The sequence below is a fragment of the Lepidochelys olivacea genome, assembly GCF_965140295.1.
Source record: "Lepidochelys olivacea isolate rLepOli2 genome assembly, chromosome: 7".
Classification (NCBI taxonomy): Eukaryota; Metazoa; Chordata; order Testudines; family Cheloniidae; genus Lepidochelys; species Lepidochelys olivacea.
The window spans coordinates 72,174,777-72,195,485 of record NC_140417.1 but is presented as its reverse complement, the minus strand read 5'-3'; the positions used below and the strand labels follow the sequence as shown (position 1 = coordinate 72,195,485).

Here is a 20,709-nt window from a genome sequence, read left to right as displayed (position 1 = left end):
ATGAGTGTTTATGTTAATAACCACATGGAAGCACACTCTGAAAATACAGGTTTCAGAGTAACAGCCCTGTTAGTCTGTATTCGCAAAAAGAAAAGGAGGACTTGTGGCACCTTAGAGACTAACCAATTTATTTGAGCATGAGCTTTCGTGAGCTACAGCTCACTTCATCGGATGCATGAAAATACAGTTACTGAATAAATGAAACGTGCGTCTGTATAAAGCACTGCCGTCCTGATGGCATAGGCTAAAATGTTATTTCTGAAACACACTTTTCTCATGTTTGTTATGGGAGAGCATAAGGGCTGACCAAGAATGGACCCAGTGTGCTAGGCACTGGGAAAACAGAGAGCAATAGGCAGTCCTCGTTACTGAATAATGTCATGTTGACTATAAAGGTTATTTTGAGACGTTATTTAAGGAAAGAAGAGTCTGGGATAGCAGTTGAATTCTCTGCCTAAAGCTTCCTGGACAGGAAAATAAGGTTCTCAACCATACCTCAAATATTTTAGGTATTTTAAACTGGTATTGTTGGAATGTAGAAGCAGGATTGAAACCTATAAGGGAAGGAGTACTATGTAGTGGTTAGAATGTGCACTTCCAAGTTTTGTTTTTGGCTCTGCTACTTATATGGGGAGGTGACCGTGGGCAAGTCACTTAACCTGACTGATTTAGGTCTCTTCATTCAATACACAACATAGGGCTTTCACTGCCTTCCATTTTTGACAGTGTCGTGATGCAGTCTCAGCTTCTTCCCATGTCAATTTGATAGCTTTCAGTTCTGCTTCAGTTGTGCCTTCCCATGTTATCTTTGGTCTATCTTGTCGCCTCTTGCCCTGGAGATTCCAGTCCAATGCCTGTGTTATGTTATGCAGCTCTTTCCTCCATATATGTCCCAGCTATCTCTATTTTTGTTCTGTAATTTCCTGTCTCATAGGTTTTGCTCCTCCATAATTCTTCATTTGTGACTTTTTTTGGCTATCTAATGTTGAAAATTTGTCTAAAGCAGTTGTTTATGGAAACTTGGAGCTTAGATAATAAGGTCTTAATAAGTCTCCAAGTTTCAATACTGTATAGTAAGACCAACTCTCGAATGGTATTAAATATTCAAAGTTTCATTTGGAGAGTAAGAATCTGTTTCTCCAGATCCACTTTCAAGTTACAAAGGCATGTCTGGCTTTCGCTATTCTGGCTTTAATATTTTCATGTATGTATAGATCAAATAGTAACCCTATGTATCATCACAGAACTGCCAATCAAATAGCAGTCACCACTTTACATGAATTTTATAGATTTCCAAAAACCTTTGATACAGTGGAAAGAACAGATTTATGGAAGTTGCTAAGCCACTATGGAATCCATCAGAAATTTGTAAACATCATTCAGAGCTTCTATGAAAACATGACATGTCAAGTAATACAGAACAGTTAACTGACTAAGTCATTTGTCATCAGACAAGGATGTCTTATGTAACCCATGATCTTTTTACTGGTAGTAAGTAGGTTATGAGAGAGACCATAGAATGCTTATTGGCAGGGGGGTAGAGTAGATGATCCTTGCAATCCCTTTTAACTTTTGACTCTATGAATAACCAAGGGGCATACAATGAACTTTTACACAGAAGTTAGAAGACCTTTGTCACAGACAGGCAGGGCCATCCCTAGCCATTTTGGTGCCCTGCGCAGTTCCCCCCCACCCCTCCGCAGGGTGTGTTTGTGTGGCCCCAGGCCTCTGCGGGGCAGGGGTGGGGCAGGAGCAGGCTTGGGGCCAGTAGGGAAACCGCCCCCCAGCATGAGCCAGTGGACCGGGTTGGGGCCAGGTCGCTGCACTTCATGTTGCCCAGTGAGTGCAGGATGGGCCTGACCCTGCGCTTAAGGGGTGGCGGGAACTGAATTGACCCAGCCCACTCCACTCTGCTCCCCTGGCTCCCGGACTTTGGGGGAGGGAGGAACTGACCCCCAGCACTCGCCGGTGGCGCAGCTGGGAGCTGGCGGCATGGCGCAGGCTGGGGCTGGGTCGCTGCACTTACCGCCGTCCGGTGAGTTCAGGGCACTCGACCCCTGATGCAGCCCTCAGGGGAAGGGGTGGAATGGGGCCGGGGCGGAAAGGGGCGGGGTGGGGGCGGGGGCCATGGAGAAGAAGTGGAGCAGGGGCTGGAGCAGCATCCAGCTGTGGAGGTAGCCGAGTTGCCGAAGCAAAAAAACAAAACAAAAAATCCCCCGCCGGAGCAGCCAAATCCGCAATATCGGGATAAATGGCATCCCAACCATGCATCTGTCAGGACGTGGGACAAAGAACTAAAAATCAGGACAGTCCCGATTTTATCAGGACGTCTGGTCACCGGGGTAGGGACGGCCCTGCAGACTAGGGTTTGGGTGGCCAGGTCTAGTGGTCGGAATTAGAGGCAGAGGCCAGAAACAGTACTAAGGATCAGAGCTGCAGTCAGGAATCAGGAGTCAGAGCCAAGGGTCAGATCTGTGTGAGGAACAGAGCAGAACAGGAGCAAGGCATGTATCAGCGCAATCGAGTGGCAGGCAAAAACGTTGAAGAGCCACTGGCCTGGTGCTGTTTCTGGGCTTCAGAGCAGGCGTGGCCTCTCGGCCAGTCAGGGAGTCTGGTCAATCAGGGTGTTTAGCTGGTCCCAGGCATGGCTGCAATCCCTGATTCCTGACAACCTTGACTTTGCACATTACATCAATTTGCTATTCCATATCCATAGAGACGTGCAAGCCAAAACAAATGCTTTCCAGGCCTGTGCACAATTAGTAGGGTTGAAAATCAACACTGAGAAAACCAGAACCAGGCCATCAACACATAAGAAGAAACACCAATTACACTTTCTGGGACTAACATAGAAGAGGTCTGATATTTCACATACCTTGGCAACATTGAAAATACGTCAGATGGAACAGATGAAGATATCATAGCACATAGTTTAAACATATTTGCTTAAGTAAGAAATGAGGCTAAAATAACTGCTGTCTATATGATTTAATAAACTCAATCAGGTCTTTTCTTGCAATACTTTTTATTGGACACAGATTTTTACTGTTTAAATATTCTGAGTTCATAGTACCAATATACAGTTTACTTCAATTTTATATCTCTCTAGATATAGATATTTGTTTCCTTAAAGCATAAAACTTAGAACAGAAACAAAATTAAGATGCTATAAATACACATTTACATTTGCCATAAATCTATACTATGTTATAAAAATAAAAATGTCACTAAAATATTAATTTTGTATGGTAATTCACATACCATAAAAGGTTCAGATACATTGTTATAGCCATTTCCTACTGAACTTACATGCATAGTGTCACTGAGACTACTCACAGGGATAATGCCAGCAGTATTTTATCCCTTAATGTGCATCACTATTAAGATTTCTCCCACTTCTGTCTGTTCATTGTGAATTTTGATATTCATGAGAGTCCTCTTTTTAAGTGAGATATCAGTCCATAAATATCTTTGAGCACAGTCCAGCACTGGGTGAGTGGGTGGGTGAAAGTGTGTATAGGCTTGGGTTGATTAGATTTTTATTAGTAAATATCAGTAAACCTTGATTTCACCTTACACACACAAACCGATGAAAAATATTTCCACTGATGATCAGAATCAAAATTTACATATAATATTGCTGAGAACATTACATAAAAATGTTGCTGAGAACTTGTTAAGTTTGATTTATGGATATTTACTTTGTATATGTTGATACTTGATGTTGACAGTTTATTTTTAATGGTTATATAGCTTTAACTTTTTGAATCTGTCTACTATCATTAAATAATTGTCTGACCCCCCTGCATTTTACTGCAACTCTGAAAATTTAAATAGATAAAAATTAAAAGTGCTTAAAACCCATAATTTTGTGCAACTGTGAAAATTTAAATCAGTAAAAACTGAAAAAATGCTTAAAATAAGCAGATATCTGTCAAAATTATTTAAAAAATAATTTTGCCAAGCCTATATACAGTATATGTTCGTATATATTGCACAAAACCTTACCATCCTAAACCATTTTGCAGTTAACAGGTGGATTTAAAGTGTCATTAACATGTTTATAATAAATCATTTCCACTTGCTATATTAATGTAATTATATTGAATTCATCCTGCCAAACAACATTCTCAAAACACTTAATATGAGTGATCCATTCACAGTTTTGTAGTTGAATAATATGTAATAGTTTTCAATTAGCTTTGCATAGTTGCATATGCTGAGATTACGTGTTTTAAAGCTGCAGAACAAAATTTTATTCTACTGGTCTAAAACAACTAATTTTAAATATATTAACCAAAACTAACCACTTCCTGAAAGCCACAAAATATTCCACTACAACACAGTTTCATACAACATGGTGATATGTGATTTAGTTAACCGAGAGGCTGGACCGTAACTGAGAAATTGAGAACACTTTCCGGCATCACAGTTGCTATGAAGTTTTATCCAACTTGCATTCATTAAGTACAAACTGTAAAATTCAGCCACATTTGGACTGACTGCATTTCTTGTGCACAGAGACCCTGATTCAGTAAGATTCAGTGATGTGAAAAGCAGATGAATAGGAAAAACAGGTCAATATATCTAAGCCTGGAATCATTAAGTAATTGGTGGTAATCAGCAATCAGTAAGTATTGGTGGTTGTTGATTTCTTATTCAAATGAAAGGATGATGACAAAACCTTCTATTGTTAATCAATTTGCAGTGAGGAAAATAAAAGCATCTGCAGATGAGTGATGTATTCTTTTGTGGTCAGTTTTTTCTGCCTGTCAATTAATAGTAAATGAATATTATAAAATACTATGATTTTTTATCCAATCTCAATTTCAATGCATACAGTTGTATGCTGAGTACATAATAATTAGTCAGCTATTTTATGGCATTTGCTTGTGCCAAAAAAGGTGTGCAAGTAATACTTTGAAACACACATTGAAATCTGTCAAAATGTAAAATATTTTTCCAATCTTAAATATATCTAATTAGAAATAATCATAACCACATTTTCTATAAATTAGCAAACTTGGAACTTGCTCATCGTTTCAAAAAGCTCAGACACAATTTTGTGATCAAAAAATCAAAATATTTTGGTGTCAAGCTTGTATTAAAAGTGAAGACTGCCTTCACAGTGACATAGAACAAAGCAAGATCATATTGAGAATGTTGAAAGGTAATTCTCTTAGCAGCAGTATGAAAACAAAATGTAAAGTCACATTTTAAACAGCAAATTAAAAAAAAAAAGGTTACTTGCTAGACAAGATACCCGCTACATAGTTAATGTAATTTTTTGTTATATTAATTTTGGAGCAAAATCATGCTGTAGCATTATTTAATACTTTAAAAATAGTCTCTCTTTTTACTATTCACTGAATGCAGTTCTGTGCTGTAATGAAACTGCTTTTTTTTTAAGCAGCAAACCCGCATTAAAATATGGGACCACATCCTCAGCCAGTGTAAAATTAATGTAGCTGATTTACACAAGTTGAGGAATAGGCCCATGGTGCTTAAATGTAACAGAGCCCTATATAGCCCTCCTCCAGCAGAGTACCTCAGCATGTACTTAACTCGAAGTACATGAATCGTCCCAATAAAGTTAATGAGACTGCTCGTGTTTAAAGCTAAGCATGTGCATATGCGCTTTACTGGGTTGGTTCCTAAACTTGATTAAATAAACTACAATTATCCTTACAGCTATCCAGTTAGTTTTGTGTACTGGATCATATCTGGTCCCATGCTCTTAGGGCTATGAATGATGAGGACAGGCATTCAGTTCAATGGGAGGAGAAAGCACAGATCCCTACTCCCTCCTGTCCAACTACAACCCTAGCTAAACTTCTGAGAGTGACCCTTCTGGCTAACTGGGGGTCTCCTCCTGCTCCTAATTCAATCAATAAGAGTCTTTCTATTGATTACCATGAGAGTTGGATAGGAATCAGGATTAAAAATCTCTAGACTGAACTAGCTGTGTCTTTCAGTCAGAGAGAAAGTCACTGAAACAGAGGTGGGGAGTAGAAGGGTTTCCCCACTCCCAAAATAAATTGTTCCAAAAGTTGTACCGGTGGTATATTGTTCTTACCACTTAGTTAACTATATTAAATAACATTGAAGCAAATGCTTTATTTAAAGACACATAATCAATGCAAGACTAAAATGCTGTATATACTGTGTATGAATCACTACATCTGTATCTAAAAAACAAACCAAACGGGATGATCAGAGGTTAGAATGAGTGAAAAATATTCTTAAAAATGGATCATGTCTGTAACTTCTATAGTGGGGACTTCTGCAGCTTGCAGAGCACATTTGAGTGCCTGCCTCTCTACTCCAGGTGTTTGTAACTCTTTGATTTCTTATGGTTGCATGCAGCTCTACTGTTAGTCATGTGATTAAAATTCATTCCTCTGCAGAGAGCTGACAAAGAGATTTAAGTGGGACAAGTGCCTCGGCCTTGTGCTGGGCCTCTGTAAAGGGATGTATTTCACCCAGTAAGAGGAGGAAGTAAGTAAGTACGTGAATTAATTTAGGGCAAAATTCTCTCTGCTTCACTTGACTCTGATGTACTGGTATGCACATGGAACTCCTCTGATGAAAAGACCCCATGTAGATTATTCTTGATTTTACTAGGAACAGATGTGTGCTTGGGGCTAGTCAAGGTCAGAATAAAGATGGATGTTAAAACTACTTTTGCATATTGATAGGAGTGGTGGTACAGTATGGTTCCATATTATTGCCATCTTCAGTTCAACTAAACAGACCAATCGTTATTGCTGACTCTAGAGCAAAAAACTTAAACTTCAGTATTATGGTAGTCTAGCTTTCATCTTGATAAATGATAATCATACCTAAAACAAGCTGCATTTTTGTTCTACAATAAAATGTTTCTCATTATACCTTGCCTTTGAACAGTTGTATCATTGTTTCTTCATAAGGATCTGCAGAGTGGGAGAAAGGAAAGGGTGCAGGAAAATAAGTCACAGACCGTTAGAGCTTGCGTCCATTTTGAGATTTTGCAGCTGCTTCTTGTTTAGCCAGTGATTTTGTCGTAGTAGAGTTGCATTTGCTGCACAAATCTCTCATTTCCATGAGACTTTCTTCTACAGCTTTAGCAAACATAACTGAGGAGGTCTCTTTACAGTCTTTAAAGCTTGAGATGCAGAATAATATATGCTCTGGCTGTGGGTTGTAACATGCACCATAACCATTGGGGACCACAGGCCCATAACAGCAGAACATTTCCATGGTGGTTGGAACCTGATAGTAGGGAAAAGAGTGATTTCAAGTTGAAGCAGTGAAATAATCGAGTTAACATTAAATAATTATTTTTTAAAAAGCCCCAAACATTTTAAACGTAGAGGATTCCCTTAACAAATATGGTTGCCTTAATAGGAAGTCTGGAGCACAGAGCTGGACACCAAAATCAGCACTTTGGCAGATAAAACGGCTATGTATGGCTCTAAACACTGATCTGAGTGTCCAAATGCAGATTTTGGATGTTTTGTTCAGTTGCTATATTTGAAAACTGGGCTCATTGTCTGAGACTGAAATGCATATATTTCACTTATTCTATCATTTTAAATAGACCTTTAATGGCTATTAGCTTTGCATATTGATTTCTACAGAATAACTATCAATAATTTCTACAGAATGCATATAAACAATTATACTGCCTAAAATTTCCCTAAGATTTCACTCCGCTTATCTCAAGGTTAATTTAAACTTGTAATGTGCAAAGTTTAATTAGTTATAGAATGTAATACTTTTTCAGCTCTTAACATTTATAATCCGGAGGCCGGGAAAAAACAGTGTGTTTTAATTCATTCAGCTATTAGTTGAAACAATTTTTCTGTTACATTTCGAATTTAATTGTGACATAATGCTGGATAAAACACTTCCTACTGAAGGAAATTTAAGATTTGTTAGAAATCTATATGTTTCAGACTTTGTATACATGAGCCTTCAAAAGTGACATTTGGCTTTTTAATGGCATAGAACAAGCCATTAGTCCTGCTAATAGAGTCACAGAATTGTCGGATAAATTTGCTGTGCAACAGCCGAAGGCCATAAAGCTATTCAGAAACACTTTTTTGCTCATGGATGGTTTCTTGGAGAATTTATGTAGTGGTATTCTGGCTACAATCCTCATGTCTGAAAGCCCACAAACATTATGACAAGATCAAATTACTTATTAAGGTTTTTATGCTTCAGCACAATATTATCAGTCCGTTTTATTGCACACTCCCAGTCCTATATAGTTGAGGTAGAGTTTCAGTAACTGAATTACTATGTAGATGTCTTTTTTCACTAAACCTGCTACTGTATGTAGAGAAACGTTTAATTTGTAAGTTTTGATGACCCCAGTATTATCGTTCAAAATGTTGAATCTAGGAAATATTGGTGTGGCTAATCATCTTGTTACCAGAATATACCATTTGTAAATGTAAAAGCTCATTTGCACATCAGGAATTGCAACTCTGACAATTTTTGTGAATATCTGAAGGACGGCTAAGCCTATAGTTACGATATTTACACTCTACATGCCCTAATCTGTTCATGTTGTTATTCCGTGTATGTGTTGAACAGGCAGAGCCAGTGATGGTCTTAGGCCTGTGCCAACTATGAGGTTTGCCTTTGGGGCTCCACACATATCCAATCCACCAGTCACAGGATCCGAAAAGCACACCTTCATTTCTAGTTGTTGTGTTGCACAGTTTTCATCTCATCTTCTGGTTAAAGCTCTTGAATGTGTTTCCCTGCTGCTGCCTTCCTCCTAATTTACTGTTCAGTGGAATTTCCCATCTGGTCTATTCCAGAGTCTGTAGGCGAAAGCCTTGCAACCAGGTATGCGGGCAGTGTGTCACAGTCATGTAACAGCCAGTCAGTATTGTTTTAAGTGTGAAAAGGTGGGGGTATTCACAGATGAGGAAAGGCTGCGCAAGGCCTTGTACCTTTTAGTAACATGCATAGATCCTTGCAAAACCTAGGCTAGCACTAGCCTGAAATTTCAGACACAGCTGCTTTTAGAAAGAGAAATATTTGTTCATGCTTCTTGGCCTCTCTAGCCACAATGGCAGGACGTCTGGCTTGGTGGCTGTGCTGTCTGTGGAAAACAGAATTACTCCAGGAGTTGGTGCTTTCAAAAAGGGCAAGGGAAGAAGGGAGACCTCAAGTGGAAGGGAAGGAAGCACAAGGCTCTCATACAAGTTTTGTTGGGTTTTTTTGTGTTCAAGACTAGGCGTCACAAAGTTTGTCTGTCAGTTGGGGTACAGTTTTGGGATAGAAAAGGGAAGTTATGGCTTCAGCCAATTTTTGTTATGTGCATTTTGACTATAGAAAAATACTTTGGAATGAAAATCAGGAATTTTGCATGGCTGTTAGTGTCACTGTCACAATATTTCAAAGCCACCATTCTCATTGTGAACTATAGACTCAGCTGATTAGGAATGAATTAGTTCTGTAACAGGGAATCTTGCTACAACAAGACCCATGAATTTGAAACACTCACCTGGCTGGTTGAGAGGATAAATCGACTGCTTGTCAAATATGTTTCCTCTGTAAATATCTCTGGCAGTTCCTTGAAGTGCTCCCGTGCTGTCTCTCTGAGCCCTAGCAAGTGATTGTCTATTGCCATTCCAGTAATGGCCTAGCAAAATATAATTGAAAACAGACGGTTTTACTGACAGCATGCAGAACTACAGAACTCCCAGCTGTTGCTGTCATTTCCCTTGGTTAGACTTGGGGGACTTTGTGTGGAATAATGCCCTAAATGTATTTTAAAATTACTCAGCGTATATTCACTGTGGATAATCAATAATAAAAGTTCATATGGTACTTTTAAGTGCTATGTAAGAGCCTGATCCTGAGAAGTGTTGAGCACCACAACTCCTACTGAGGTCATCTGGGGTTATGGGTGCTCATTATCTCTGAAAATCAGGTCCTGTAAGTATTATGGGTGGGATTTTTAAAAGAGACGAAGGAAGTTAGACATCCAATTTCCAGTGAAACACCTTTAGGCACTTGTGAAAATCTTAGTTCACAGTACATGTACTGGTTTCAAGGAAATTTTCTTAGGAAGCTCCAAAACCTCTCCAAACGGCAGCAGATTATTCTCAGAAATTTCACTGCTTGTGGATCTGGGTCTGGGCTGATAAGGGGCTTAGGGTCCAACAGAATTTATATCCACAGAGTTATCTAGGGTTCCCAGTCACTGGAGAAGAATAGGGCCAGGCGGTGGGGATGCTCTCTGCTCCTTAGTGTCTGAAGCTACAACTGACTTAACTTCCAAAGTCCTATCCTGCCATGCATTGGCCTGGGATGAATTCTCTTAGGGCCAGCTCTCCTCTGATTGCTCTAAAGTCCTTATCTAGAATGTGGAAGAGAGAACCCTAAGATACCATAACCACTTTGTTCCAATCTTCGTGTGCTTTAGGAGATTAGAATTGAATTAACTGAAAATTTAAAATTATTTTAAAAAGTCTTGGCCACAGCAGCCTAGGTTTTGGCTGGTCTGAAGTGGGTGGAAAGTCACTCCAGATTAAAAGATACATTTAAATCTAATTTTTCCTTCAGTTTATTCACCACAACTGCCAGCCATGGATGCTGTCAAAAACCCTTTTGGTACATATTCAAGTTCTTGGTGAATGTGTAGACTTTATCTGGGCCAGAAAGATATAGTTCCTCACCGATGAAATCATTTGGGAAGGGCAGATCATTTAGACGTAGAACAAGAAAGTTCAAATAGCAATTAAAGTAGAACTGATAGCTAACGGGGCACAGAACCCTCAAGGACAGGGAAGACAAGATGCTCTAAAAGGGAAGGAGAAGAGTAAGAAGGCAGCAATTTGTTTTTTCTCTCAGGCAAAGAATTGTCCCAATGTCTAAGATGAATGATGCAAGGGGAAGGGAGTAAATAACCTTGTCTGGCTCATGAAGGAGAACACACCCTTTGGTCAATGGTCTGTACGCCTGTCAGCACATATGGTTCAGAAACACTGGAGAAAGGATTGTGCAACGTAACAGTGGTTACCTTGGTTTTTCCTATCGAGGGAAATTGACTTGATGATCAAAGGACATCTTTTGCTATCATACAAGATTTATAAGGCTCTTAGCAATGACATTTTTGCAACATAGATCGATGCCATGTCTGAAGAGAGACTGAGACAGGCTAACGAAATAAACTGTGAGTCAACACATAGGAAAAAATTGTGCTAAATTGAATTTTAGGGCTCCAAGTTTAAGATAGCAATGTTGCTGGTAAGCCCTAACCAGGGAAAATAAAATCACCCTAAACTGCTGTTTGTGTTATGAGGTGGATGTTTTATTTTCTTCATGGCTGGTATATTTCAGTCTGTAACATATACAGTTTAGTCAGATTGTGTAAACCTTCACTTGAATTTTCCCATAGTTTTAAGGCACACCAGTTAAATTATGTTTTTATGAGAATGAGGGAATGCCCAATGATCAAAAGTGGGTGGAGTACTTTTACATCTAAAATTGAATTTCATTGTCTCTTCAAGTGCATGCTAATATTAAACTGTCCTCAAAAAAAAGTGGGGGGGGGAGGAGGAGCTAATGAAATATTAAGGTTGAGATTTTAAATTCCTTATAAATTAGGAAAGCCAGAATTAAAGTTCCCAAAGCAATTTTAGCTCTGCCCCATGAGTTACACAAAGGTCTAATGTTTGTAACATTGCATTAGACTGAAAATGAACTACTGCATATTTTTGGCAATTTTAGGGAAAGGAGGCACTCTTAGTTGTGTTAAGGGAGTGCCCAGGATCTCACTGAGATTGGAGCCCTTTTGTGCTAGGGACTGTACATACTCACAGTGAAAAACAGTCCCTCTCCTGAAGAGTTTAAAATCTACATAAACAAAGACAGACTCAGAATGTGAGAAAAGAAGTGTTAATATCCCCTTTTTAGAGATGGAGAACTAAGGATCAGGAAAAAAAATCTGTGGCAGAACCAGGATCTGATCCTCCAATGTCCTAGTGCAGTGCTTTCACCACAAACCGTCGTTCCTCATCCCTTTCTTCATTCCACAGTCTGAAGAATGCCTCCTTGGACATGTCTTCCCTCTCTCACTCTGCACGTGCTTTGGGATAAGGACTAGTGGAGGATGCTTTCTTGTCTATTACTACTATTTAAGCAGTAATCAGCAATGATTATGCCCAGCAGCTTACAGTGAATTTGTTAGGCATTGGACTGAGGCAAAAGTAAAGGTGGTAAATTTTACAACAAAACTGGTTATTAACAATTATTAACCTCATGAGTGACTTGAGTAAGTTATTAGTATTGTAAGTCAGCACTTTGCCTTGACACAGCAGGTTGTGAAGTGTTACCAAGACTGAGCTGCTTCACTTTTAATCAACAGAAAATGGGTCGTTTTACTAGTAACGTGATTTCTTCACTGGGGTATCCCCTTGTTTTATTGTAGAGCATGTTCAATAGTCTTTTAAAGGGAGTATCGTACAATTATTCATTTGCTGTTAATAACCATGCAAGTTCTAAGTCAATGTTTGGCCAAACTCTAAGCCAAATTCTCAGCTGGAGTGTATGAATGCAGCTCCATTGATGTCACTAGAGCTATGCTCGTTTACCTCAGTGGAGGACTGGGCTCTAAAGGCATAGCTGCTTCCCCGGAAGGGTAATATAAAAATACATCACTAGCCAGCTTTAGAAAAGTAACCCCCGGTATAGTAGAGACCTTCTTGAACAAAAGCCTTGGGTCTAAATCCCTGTAAACTCTGGGAGAGATGTGCATGCTTGCTTCTATTCCCTATCAGAATGGAGTTTTTGGACACTAGAATAAATACTGTGCTGAATAAAGGAAATATAGGTGGGTGTCTTATTGAGCTCCTGCATCTGCCTGCCTGTCTGTATCTACCTGTTGCGTCTTTTTGTATACTTATATTGTAAGCTCTTTGGGGCACGGAATGTCTTTTTGTTCTGTGTGCATACACTGCCTAGCACAATAGGGTCCAGGACTGGGGCTCCTAGATGCTACTGCAATACAAATAATTAATAATAATGTTAATAATTAATAAGTGTCACACAAATGCCCAGTGTCCATGTAGAGACATCAACTACACCAGGCCATCTTCTGTGACAACACTATATAAGAACTATCATATCCAGAAAGGTTGTGCCCAAGAGTGTTATGTCCAAAGATTATCATGTAAGCTAACGAGCACTGTCTCATGCAGATGTTTAACCTTGCCATATCAGCTTCTGGGAAGTGTTTCTTGAAGTGAGATCATAGAAGATGGAGCCATATGGCTGTTTGGATGGTAGGTCTGATAGTCAACAAGATAGTGTGAGGCACTGGGGTCCTCCGTATTCAGAGGCACCTAAAGTTTTTGAAATTCATGTACTTAGTGATTATGTCTTCATGTTTTTGTATAAAACTGACTGGTTTTTATCCAGGCAGAACAACAGTTTACTCACCAAAATAGTATAATTAGTCTGTGCCGTGATTGCATCTTTAAATCGTTGCATCTTCTCAGATTCCTGTTGGTGGAATAGAAACATAACTATTACTGAAAATCTCTCCAGGAAGTAACTTCTACTGGCAACGAGCCAACAACCAATAGTACACCCAAATGCCCCCGGTTACCCCAAAATACCTACTTTGTTGTGGGCATTCTGAATGAATGGAAGGCCACTATGGTTATGCTCACTAGTATTGCCTTATTTTTTGAGGGTCAAATAGGTCATAGGACCTAATGTAAAGCCAATGGAAGTCATGGAGAGACTTTCAATTGACTTAATAGAATTCGTGTCAGGTCCATAGTCAACATAATGCCTAATATATTTTTTAATCATACTCTTATCTGATTGGCAGCAGGCATCAATAAATTAAAAGCAGAATGAACTGTGCCATTACATGTATTGTATTAGTGAACAGAACCAGTTTACTGAAACTAAAACATGATCAGTAGAGATGAGATGAACTGGTAAAGAAAATTCTCAGTAACTGTACACAGGGTCAGTCAATGTAGGTCACTGTGGGCAGTCAGTAAAGTTTGCAACAGATGAAGGTATGACTAATTAAATTTTAAAATTTAAAAGGTACAATAATTGCATAGTTTAATCCTTGCCTTGCAAAACCATCATAGAAATTTACCAGACCAGGCACTAAATCTGTTGAGCATCCTTTATCATGATGACAGGGACAGTGATGTTAATGAAAAAAAATATTGATATTTTACCAGCTGGTCAAGAAAATCACTCCCCTGAGTGAATGGGCAACTAGAATTTTCCAGGGCTGCTTTAACCTTTGCAGTTACTACACATCTCTGGTTACAGAACTGTAAATTTTGGCTCCTGCCAAGTAACAGACTTTAGGTCATGGGATCAATTTTAGGCATAGCTGCTAGTGTATATCAAGCGAGATGTTGCAGATTAGGGAGATCATGAAACAGGCAAAAGTTACTGCCTTCTTTTGTGTAATGCTAAATGAACAGGGAAGCTTTAGCTTGCATCAACAATGAATGATCTTTTGAATAAAGAATTCATTTTAGAAGCAATCCAAGGGCATCATCAGAAACCTTCACAGCACAGAATCTGATATCTCTCCATGAGACTAGAGCCAGGTCCCAGGTCCTTTAGATAGATTACATTAGAAAATGCAGTCTTTAAATCTGATTTACAGTTTCTCAAGCACTCTGTGCAATGTCAGAGGTTCCTTCCTGTAAAGATGGTGTCTAGTGTATGATATATATCTCCTGTGTTAGATAATCAATCTGACTCAGACTCAATCTTTGGTGATTGTTCAAACTGTCATTTGAAAATCACTTTCTTTGGTATCAGAAGCAAAATATTTTCTGATTTGATTTGGACTAATGGCTACCAGCAAAAAATACTTCAGAGAGTTCAAGGCTCCTTAAATCAAAAGACATGTCTTTTAGTACAACAAAAAAACCCAACCCCGTTTCACTTCCATTGGTGGAGTGTAGGTCAGCTAAGGGAATCCTGTTTCTCATTCTTTTTTTAACTATAGTATATATGGATCTAACACTGGAAAAGAATGGTCATATATGAACAAATGTTTGTGTTCCAAAAAATTATGGGTGAAATATCCACAGAGTAATTCAGATGCCTGCACCTTTCCAAATAGATATTCTAACAAAATATGCATACTTTATAATCACCAGGAAAACCATAATTCCATTGGGCAGAACTGTATGATGTTTACAGGATTCTTTAGATGGAATAATGACATCATTCTCCTCCATATTTATTATTGCCAAGGGGTGAGATAAACATTTGGAAGGTTGGAGCACACAAAATGAGGCACAGGCTGGCAGAGGTGGTTCTAGAGAAACGAGGACTATGTGGTCACCTGTGACATTCCCTTGCTCACTCACATGATTCAACACAGTTAGGATATCACTGGTGGGTACACTGTCTCAGAGTTGAGGCAGTAAAGTACTGGGAGATGATGAAGCTTTGCAAGTGCTGGAGAAGCCAGATAGTTGAATATGAGTGGACAAAGGGAGGGATAAGAGCCACCAGCAATGGTTCAAAAGGGCAAGAGAAATCAGATAAAAAATTTGTCAAGAGAACTTGGGGGTTGGAACTGATTGGGGCATCTGTCTTCTGCTAGAGGTTCTGAAAGTATGAGAGCATGCACTGGGGTGGCACCCAGGCACTGCGTGCTGTCCAGGGGCAGGGACTGATGCATGGAGAAGGGACTGTTCTGGGGAAGTACCTCAGGGCTTGCCCACTCTGGACAAACTTCATCTTCCCAGGCAAGCTGCATTGTTGACAGTAGCACTGTATCACCAGAGAGGTTACCGGCAGGCAGAAGCCATTTTCAGCATGATAGTGAGTCCTATGTAGGATGGGTTGGCCAAAGTATAGTGATTACCATTAAAAAGTCATGTCCTGTTCAGGAACCACCTCAGCCTTCATGCTGTCAGTGGATTTTTAACATGGAATTTCTGAGAGCCCTGTTCAGAACAAGATGGGTTTTGAACTGGACAGCATACAGAGGTGGAAGATGTGGTGGTGGAATGTAAACTGTCACCTCCTTATACAGTTCTCCAGCAACCTCTGGAATTTTGTACACAGGTCTGTACTACACTTACACATGTACAGTGCTGTGAGTTAAACCCACCTTTGTACAGCTGAGTAGGGAAAGCGCTGCAGTCTGTCCACATTGACAGCGCACTGTTGTGGCCACATTTGCGGCTGCATTGAGAGCGGTGCATTATGGGCAGCTACCCCAGCATTCAAGTGGCTGCAACCTGCTTTTCAAATGGGGTGTGGAGTGTGACAGGGAGTGTGTGTGGGGGGGAGAGTGGGTTTTTGGGGTGCTGAGAGTGTGTCAGCGAGCTGTCTTGTAAGTACAGACCCTACTCCCTTCCCCGCCTCTCTCTCACTCACTGAAAGCAAAGGGCAGCTGTTTCTTTTTTTCTCATAGACAAGATAAGCAGCCGCTTGCCGAACCGGACCCCAATCCCCCCTTCCCTCCCCCCGCGCCGTCTCTGTCTTCAAGCAAACATTAGCTGTCGGCACTCCCAACGGAGCCCCCTGACTACCTCTCACTCATTCCAAGCAAACAGTAGCTGTGTTTGGTTTTTTGATAAGCAGCCCCCGAAAGGGAGCTTTGAAACGGCACTTCCGCGTCCGTCCGGAGTTCACAACAAAACAAGAGAGGACGCTTCAGTTAAAAGGATTATGGGGAGTTTCCAGAGGTCAATCAGTGCATAATAACATTACTCCCCGTTTACGCTGGAGCGTCTCAGCCAATGCGCAACAGCTGTTAATCCTCTCGGGGAGGTGGAGTACCAGGAGCGCTCCAGCCAGGGAGTCAGAGCGCTCTACGTGCCTTGGCAGTGTGGACGGGGAGTGAGGTAGAGCGCTCTGGGAGGCTTTACTGCAGTATAACATGCAAGTGTAGCCAAAGCCTAAGATTTCTTAAATCACCACACCTCCTTGCATTGCAATGTTTCTGTTAAAGTTCTGATACTTGGAAGCAGCTACCCTGACTATCCCCTGCTAGAAGCAGCTCTGTACAAATATGTCCAAATTCTGGCGGGGTGACACATACAGGCACCCACCAGAAAATCTGTGCACAACAGAGGTGGAATACTCCCCTACAAAACCTGCAGAGATGTACAGAGGGGCTTTCCTGCAGACTGCAAAGGGGAGAGTCTAGGACAAAAATTAGGGTAAGCCTGTTTGTGCATGTACACTCCCTGACCTGGCAATTGCATTTCGCCACACACCCTCCCACCAGTGCAAATTATTCATATTCCTGGTAGGCTGATGGAGTGTGTGCAGGAGGAATCTGCACATAGGGCAGCTCAATAGTGCAGTTCCAGAAAGTGTCTGTCAGTGCATTATGGAAAACTGTTTCCTAAGCTTGACCAAGACTTAAACATCTAATATCAGAAGTTTTAGCCTGACTGGGCATATTAGATAAACACTATCTATGTTTGGCAGAAGCGTGGCTATAGAAACAAACAAACCAACTAACATCTAGTGTGCAGTATATGACCCTGAACTTTCAAGTTCAGTGTGAAATTCTCCAAAGAGCAGAATTTGGCTCTGCGGGTGTAAATTACAAAAGATTCTGTTAAGTAAGTTTAGACACAGATTCTGTTTCTCATGGTGTAATTATCTGTATCATGCTTTTGAATGGTCAAATAATAAAATGAATATTCATATTTAGCATGAAGCTCTGGTTCTCACAGAAATGAGTTCCTACCTCACTAAAGTCTATGAGGCATTTTTGTCACCCTATCTATAGGTACTAGATTGAGAAGCATGATTTTTTTTGTTCTGTTTTAAATAAAAGCAAAAGAGAGGGTTAACGTACCGGTAGAGATGACTTGTCATCAATCATTGCTTTTACAAAAGCTAAAACTTCTGGGGTTGCAGACCTAATATTGTCGACTCTTCCCTCTTCAAATCGGCGTATGGAAGCACTTTCATAGGTAGGAACAAGTCTCCTGTGGCATCTGAGAGAATGAAATAGGAAAAGCAGAGAGTAATTGTTTCAGGGAATCATAACGGCAAAAAGAAAAATAGGCTCAGTAGATTTTATTTTTATACGGTTGATTTTATTTTTGTGTAGTATTTCATTTTAATGTTAATAGAATTATATAAGAAATTGCCAAAAGATGGATACTATGGCCCTTTCAATACAAAGAGCTGTGTACAGTTGAATATATTTTATTTATGGAGTGCTAGTAAAATATTACTTGGTATGTAAAAACAAGGCTAATAAAACTAGAATTTACTGAAAGATCTCAAGGACTGTTTTATTAGTGCCACACGATAAAATAATTGTGTGATCAATCATTTACGTACAAGACTGGAACATGTTTTATTTAAAACAAGAAAAAAATGCATTGCATGTTTTCTGTGTGTGTGCATGTCACAGAAAATTATAAGAGGAAATGTATGCCATTTCAGATTTAGAGCCAAAGGTGAAAACCCAGGTTACAAGCAGAACTGTACAAGGAAATTAGCACGTTACCATCAATTTACAGTCCTTTGTCCCCTGCTTTTGCAACTAGTGGACTTACTGGTATCCCCACTGAAAATAACTTACAAATTACTTTGGCTTGTCTACGCTACAGTTGAATCAGGGGACCTCTTATAGCTCAGTTGTCCCCCAGTCTATGCAGCAGAGTTGAAATCTGTATTATAGTTGGGACCTACCATGCTCTCATAACCAGGCTATGGACAGTCCTTTGTTGGCATTATTGGATTTCAGCTAACAAAGTGCGTGAAACAAGCTTGGTATCTGGTCACGTGAAAGACCATTTTAGATTTTAATTTGATAAGTTTAGGGATTGTTGGTGTAATGGGTCTACTGTAAGAAACCCCACAAGTGGTCACTACCCTGGAACATTCATTGTCCTGACAGTCCATAAGCGAGCCTGTGACAATGGAAATGCCATGGAGATTAGTATAGTAAAAAGAGCAAGCAAGGTCAAACCCTGGGGTGCCCATTTTGCTTGGGGCAAGCCCAACAACAGCTTATGTCAGCTGTTCAGGGGGAAATAAACAGTAACTACTACCCTGCAGTGGAGCTTGAATCCTATATGCTGCTGAGATATCTTCAGAAGGTCTCTGTTTTTCCCTGTGGATGGGGAACTGACGGCATTATGGCAGGTTGTGCAGTGTGCTTCAAGCTGCACCCTCTACTGGCAGATGCAACGCACAGGTAGGTGCTTACTGCACAGGGGAATTGGTTTCCAACAGAGGTCTAGGGCTTCTCTTTCCCTTGGCCACTTCTGGTGCCATGAATGGGGTGGGCAGCTCCCACCACATTCAATGCCTATCCTCCAAGCTCTCCACTCTCCCACCCCAGTGAAAGTGGAGGGGAGGTTGTATGGGACGGGAGAGGAAGGGGTGGGAGAGAGGGCAGGCAAAGTGAAACAGAGAGTGAGGGTGAGAGAGACAGAGAGTGAATACGGACTGTTAAGTGGTGGAGATGAGGTGATAATGAATGTGGGGTATGGGATGAATAAGGAGAGAGGGAGCGGTAGAGTGGAGAGGCAAGGGGATGGAAGGGGAATAGATTGTGCTCATGGGTTTTAACTATGGCTCAGTCAGTCATTGATTCCTTGCACAGAAAAATAAAATAGAAGTGATGTTGGTGTGCACTGCACAGAACCTCTGGGCCCAAATCCCATATAGGAAAGGGAGTGGCACCTGGGTCTACTATTCCTGCCAGGGTCTGTATCATTTGTTTATATATTAGCAGCTGCAGCCTGCCTATGCCTATTTAGACAGGTTGTACTCTTTCCCCAGGACTTCCTTTATGCTAAAGTGTCTACTCAGTCATGTGTTTACTCATTTCAAGCTTTTGGGTGACGTGATTGTGTCCCGTAATTACACATCATTATCAGAGAAGTCCAGAACTGGGTATGTTTTCATTATATTTTATATGCTGAATCTGAGCTACAACTTGGATTATAATAGACAGACAAGAGGCTGTAACCATTCTCTGATTTATCTGCAGATGACAATTTGCTTCCCTTCAGCTTTTTAAGCTATAGGCCCTGTAACTTTGCAGTAACTGTGGATGTTTTGCTTACTTTTCTAGCTGATCTAAATAGTTCCATTATAATTGTAAAACAAACATATGCCCTCTGAGAGGGTGCTATATGTCAGAACAAAGTGACTACTATTATGGGTTCCCATCCTGTTTTTTAAGGACCCCATCCAGCAGGCCTAACCTTTTATGCCAATGAGAGTTTGTCTGGGTGCAGGACTGGGCCCTTTGTTTTCCTGATTAATTGTAAATCTGTGCTCACAATATATTATTCCCATGATTTGATAAACATACCTGTAAAATGCCAGCTGAAGTGCAACTTGAATGTAGGCATCTGGGCTAGTCTTTTGTTTCTTAATAAACTCTTTTCCATAGTTTTCAAATGTATAAGCAATAAAATCAAGATTGTTTACTATCCTAGAAAACAAGCACGGGCGTTTGTTGTAGAGGAAAATGCAAGATTCCCATATAACGTGGTTTGCAAGCAATATTTAGAAAACATTTTCTCCACGTACTGTTTACCACATATCTCAACTAGCATCTATAGACATTTTCAGTCTAATGTCTGGCACTTGGCAACCAGTAAACTGTTCTCAACTAACAATCTCTAATCATGCACTAGTCTACATGCAACTTTAATCTTCAGCACTGCTTATGAGCTGTGACACTCATGTAGTTGTGCTCATTTGAGTTAA

General features: G+C 40.2%; 1 protein-coding gene across 1 annotated transcript in view; it reads right to left on the bottom strand.

Annotated features, from left to right (window-relative positions):
- Nucleotides 1-5,345: 5,345 nt before the first annotated feature.
- Nucleotides 5,346-20,709, bottom strand: part of CHAT (choline O-acetyltransferase) — a 48,393-nt gene continuing 33,029 nt past the window's right edge. The window contains exons 11-15 of the mRNA XM_084633256.1: nucleotides 20,309-20,431; nucleotides 17,825-17,966; nucleotides 13,444-13,506; nucleotides 9,503-9,640; nucleotides 5,346-7,251 (exon numbers count right to left, since the gene is read on the bottom strand). Coding sequence (XP_084489382.1) covers nucleotides 6,982-7,251; nucleotides 9,503-9,640; nucleotides 13,444-13,506; nucleotides 17,825-17,966; nucleotides 20,309-20,431 — 736 coding nt within the window. The 3' untranslated portion in view covers nucleotides 5,346-6,981. The remainder of the gene's footprint in view (nucleotides 7,252-9,502; nucleotides 9,641-13,443; nucleotides 13,507-17,824; nucleotides 17,967-20,308; nucleotides 20,432-20,709) is intronic.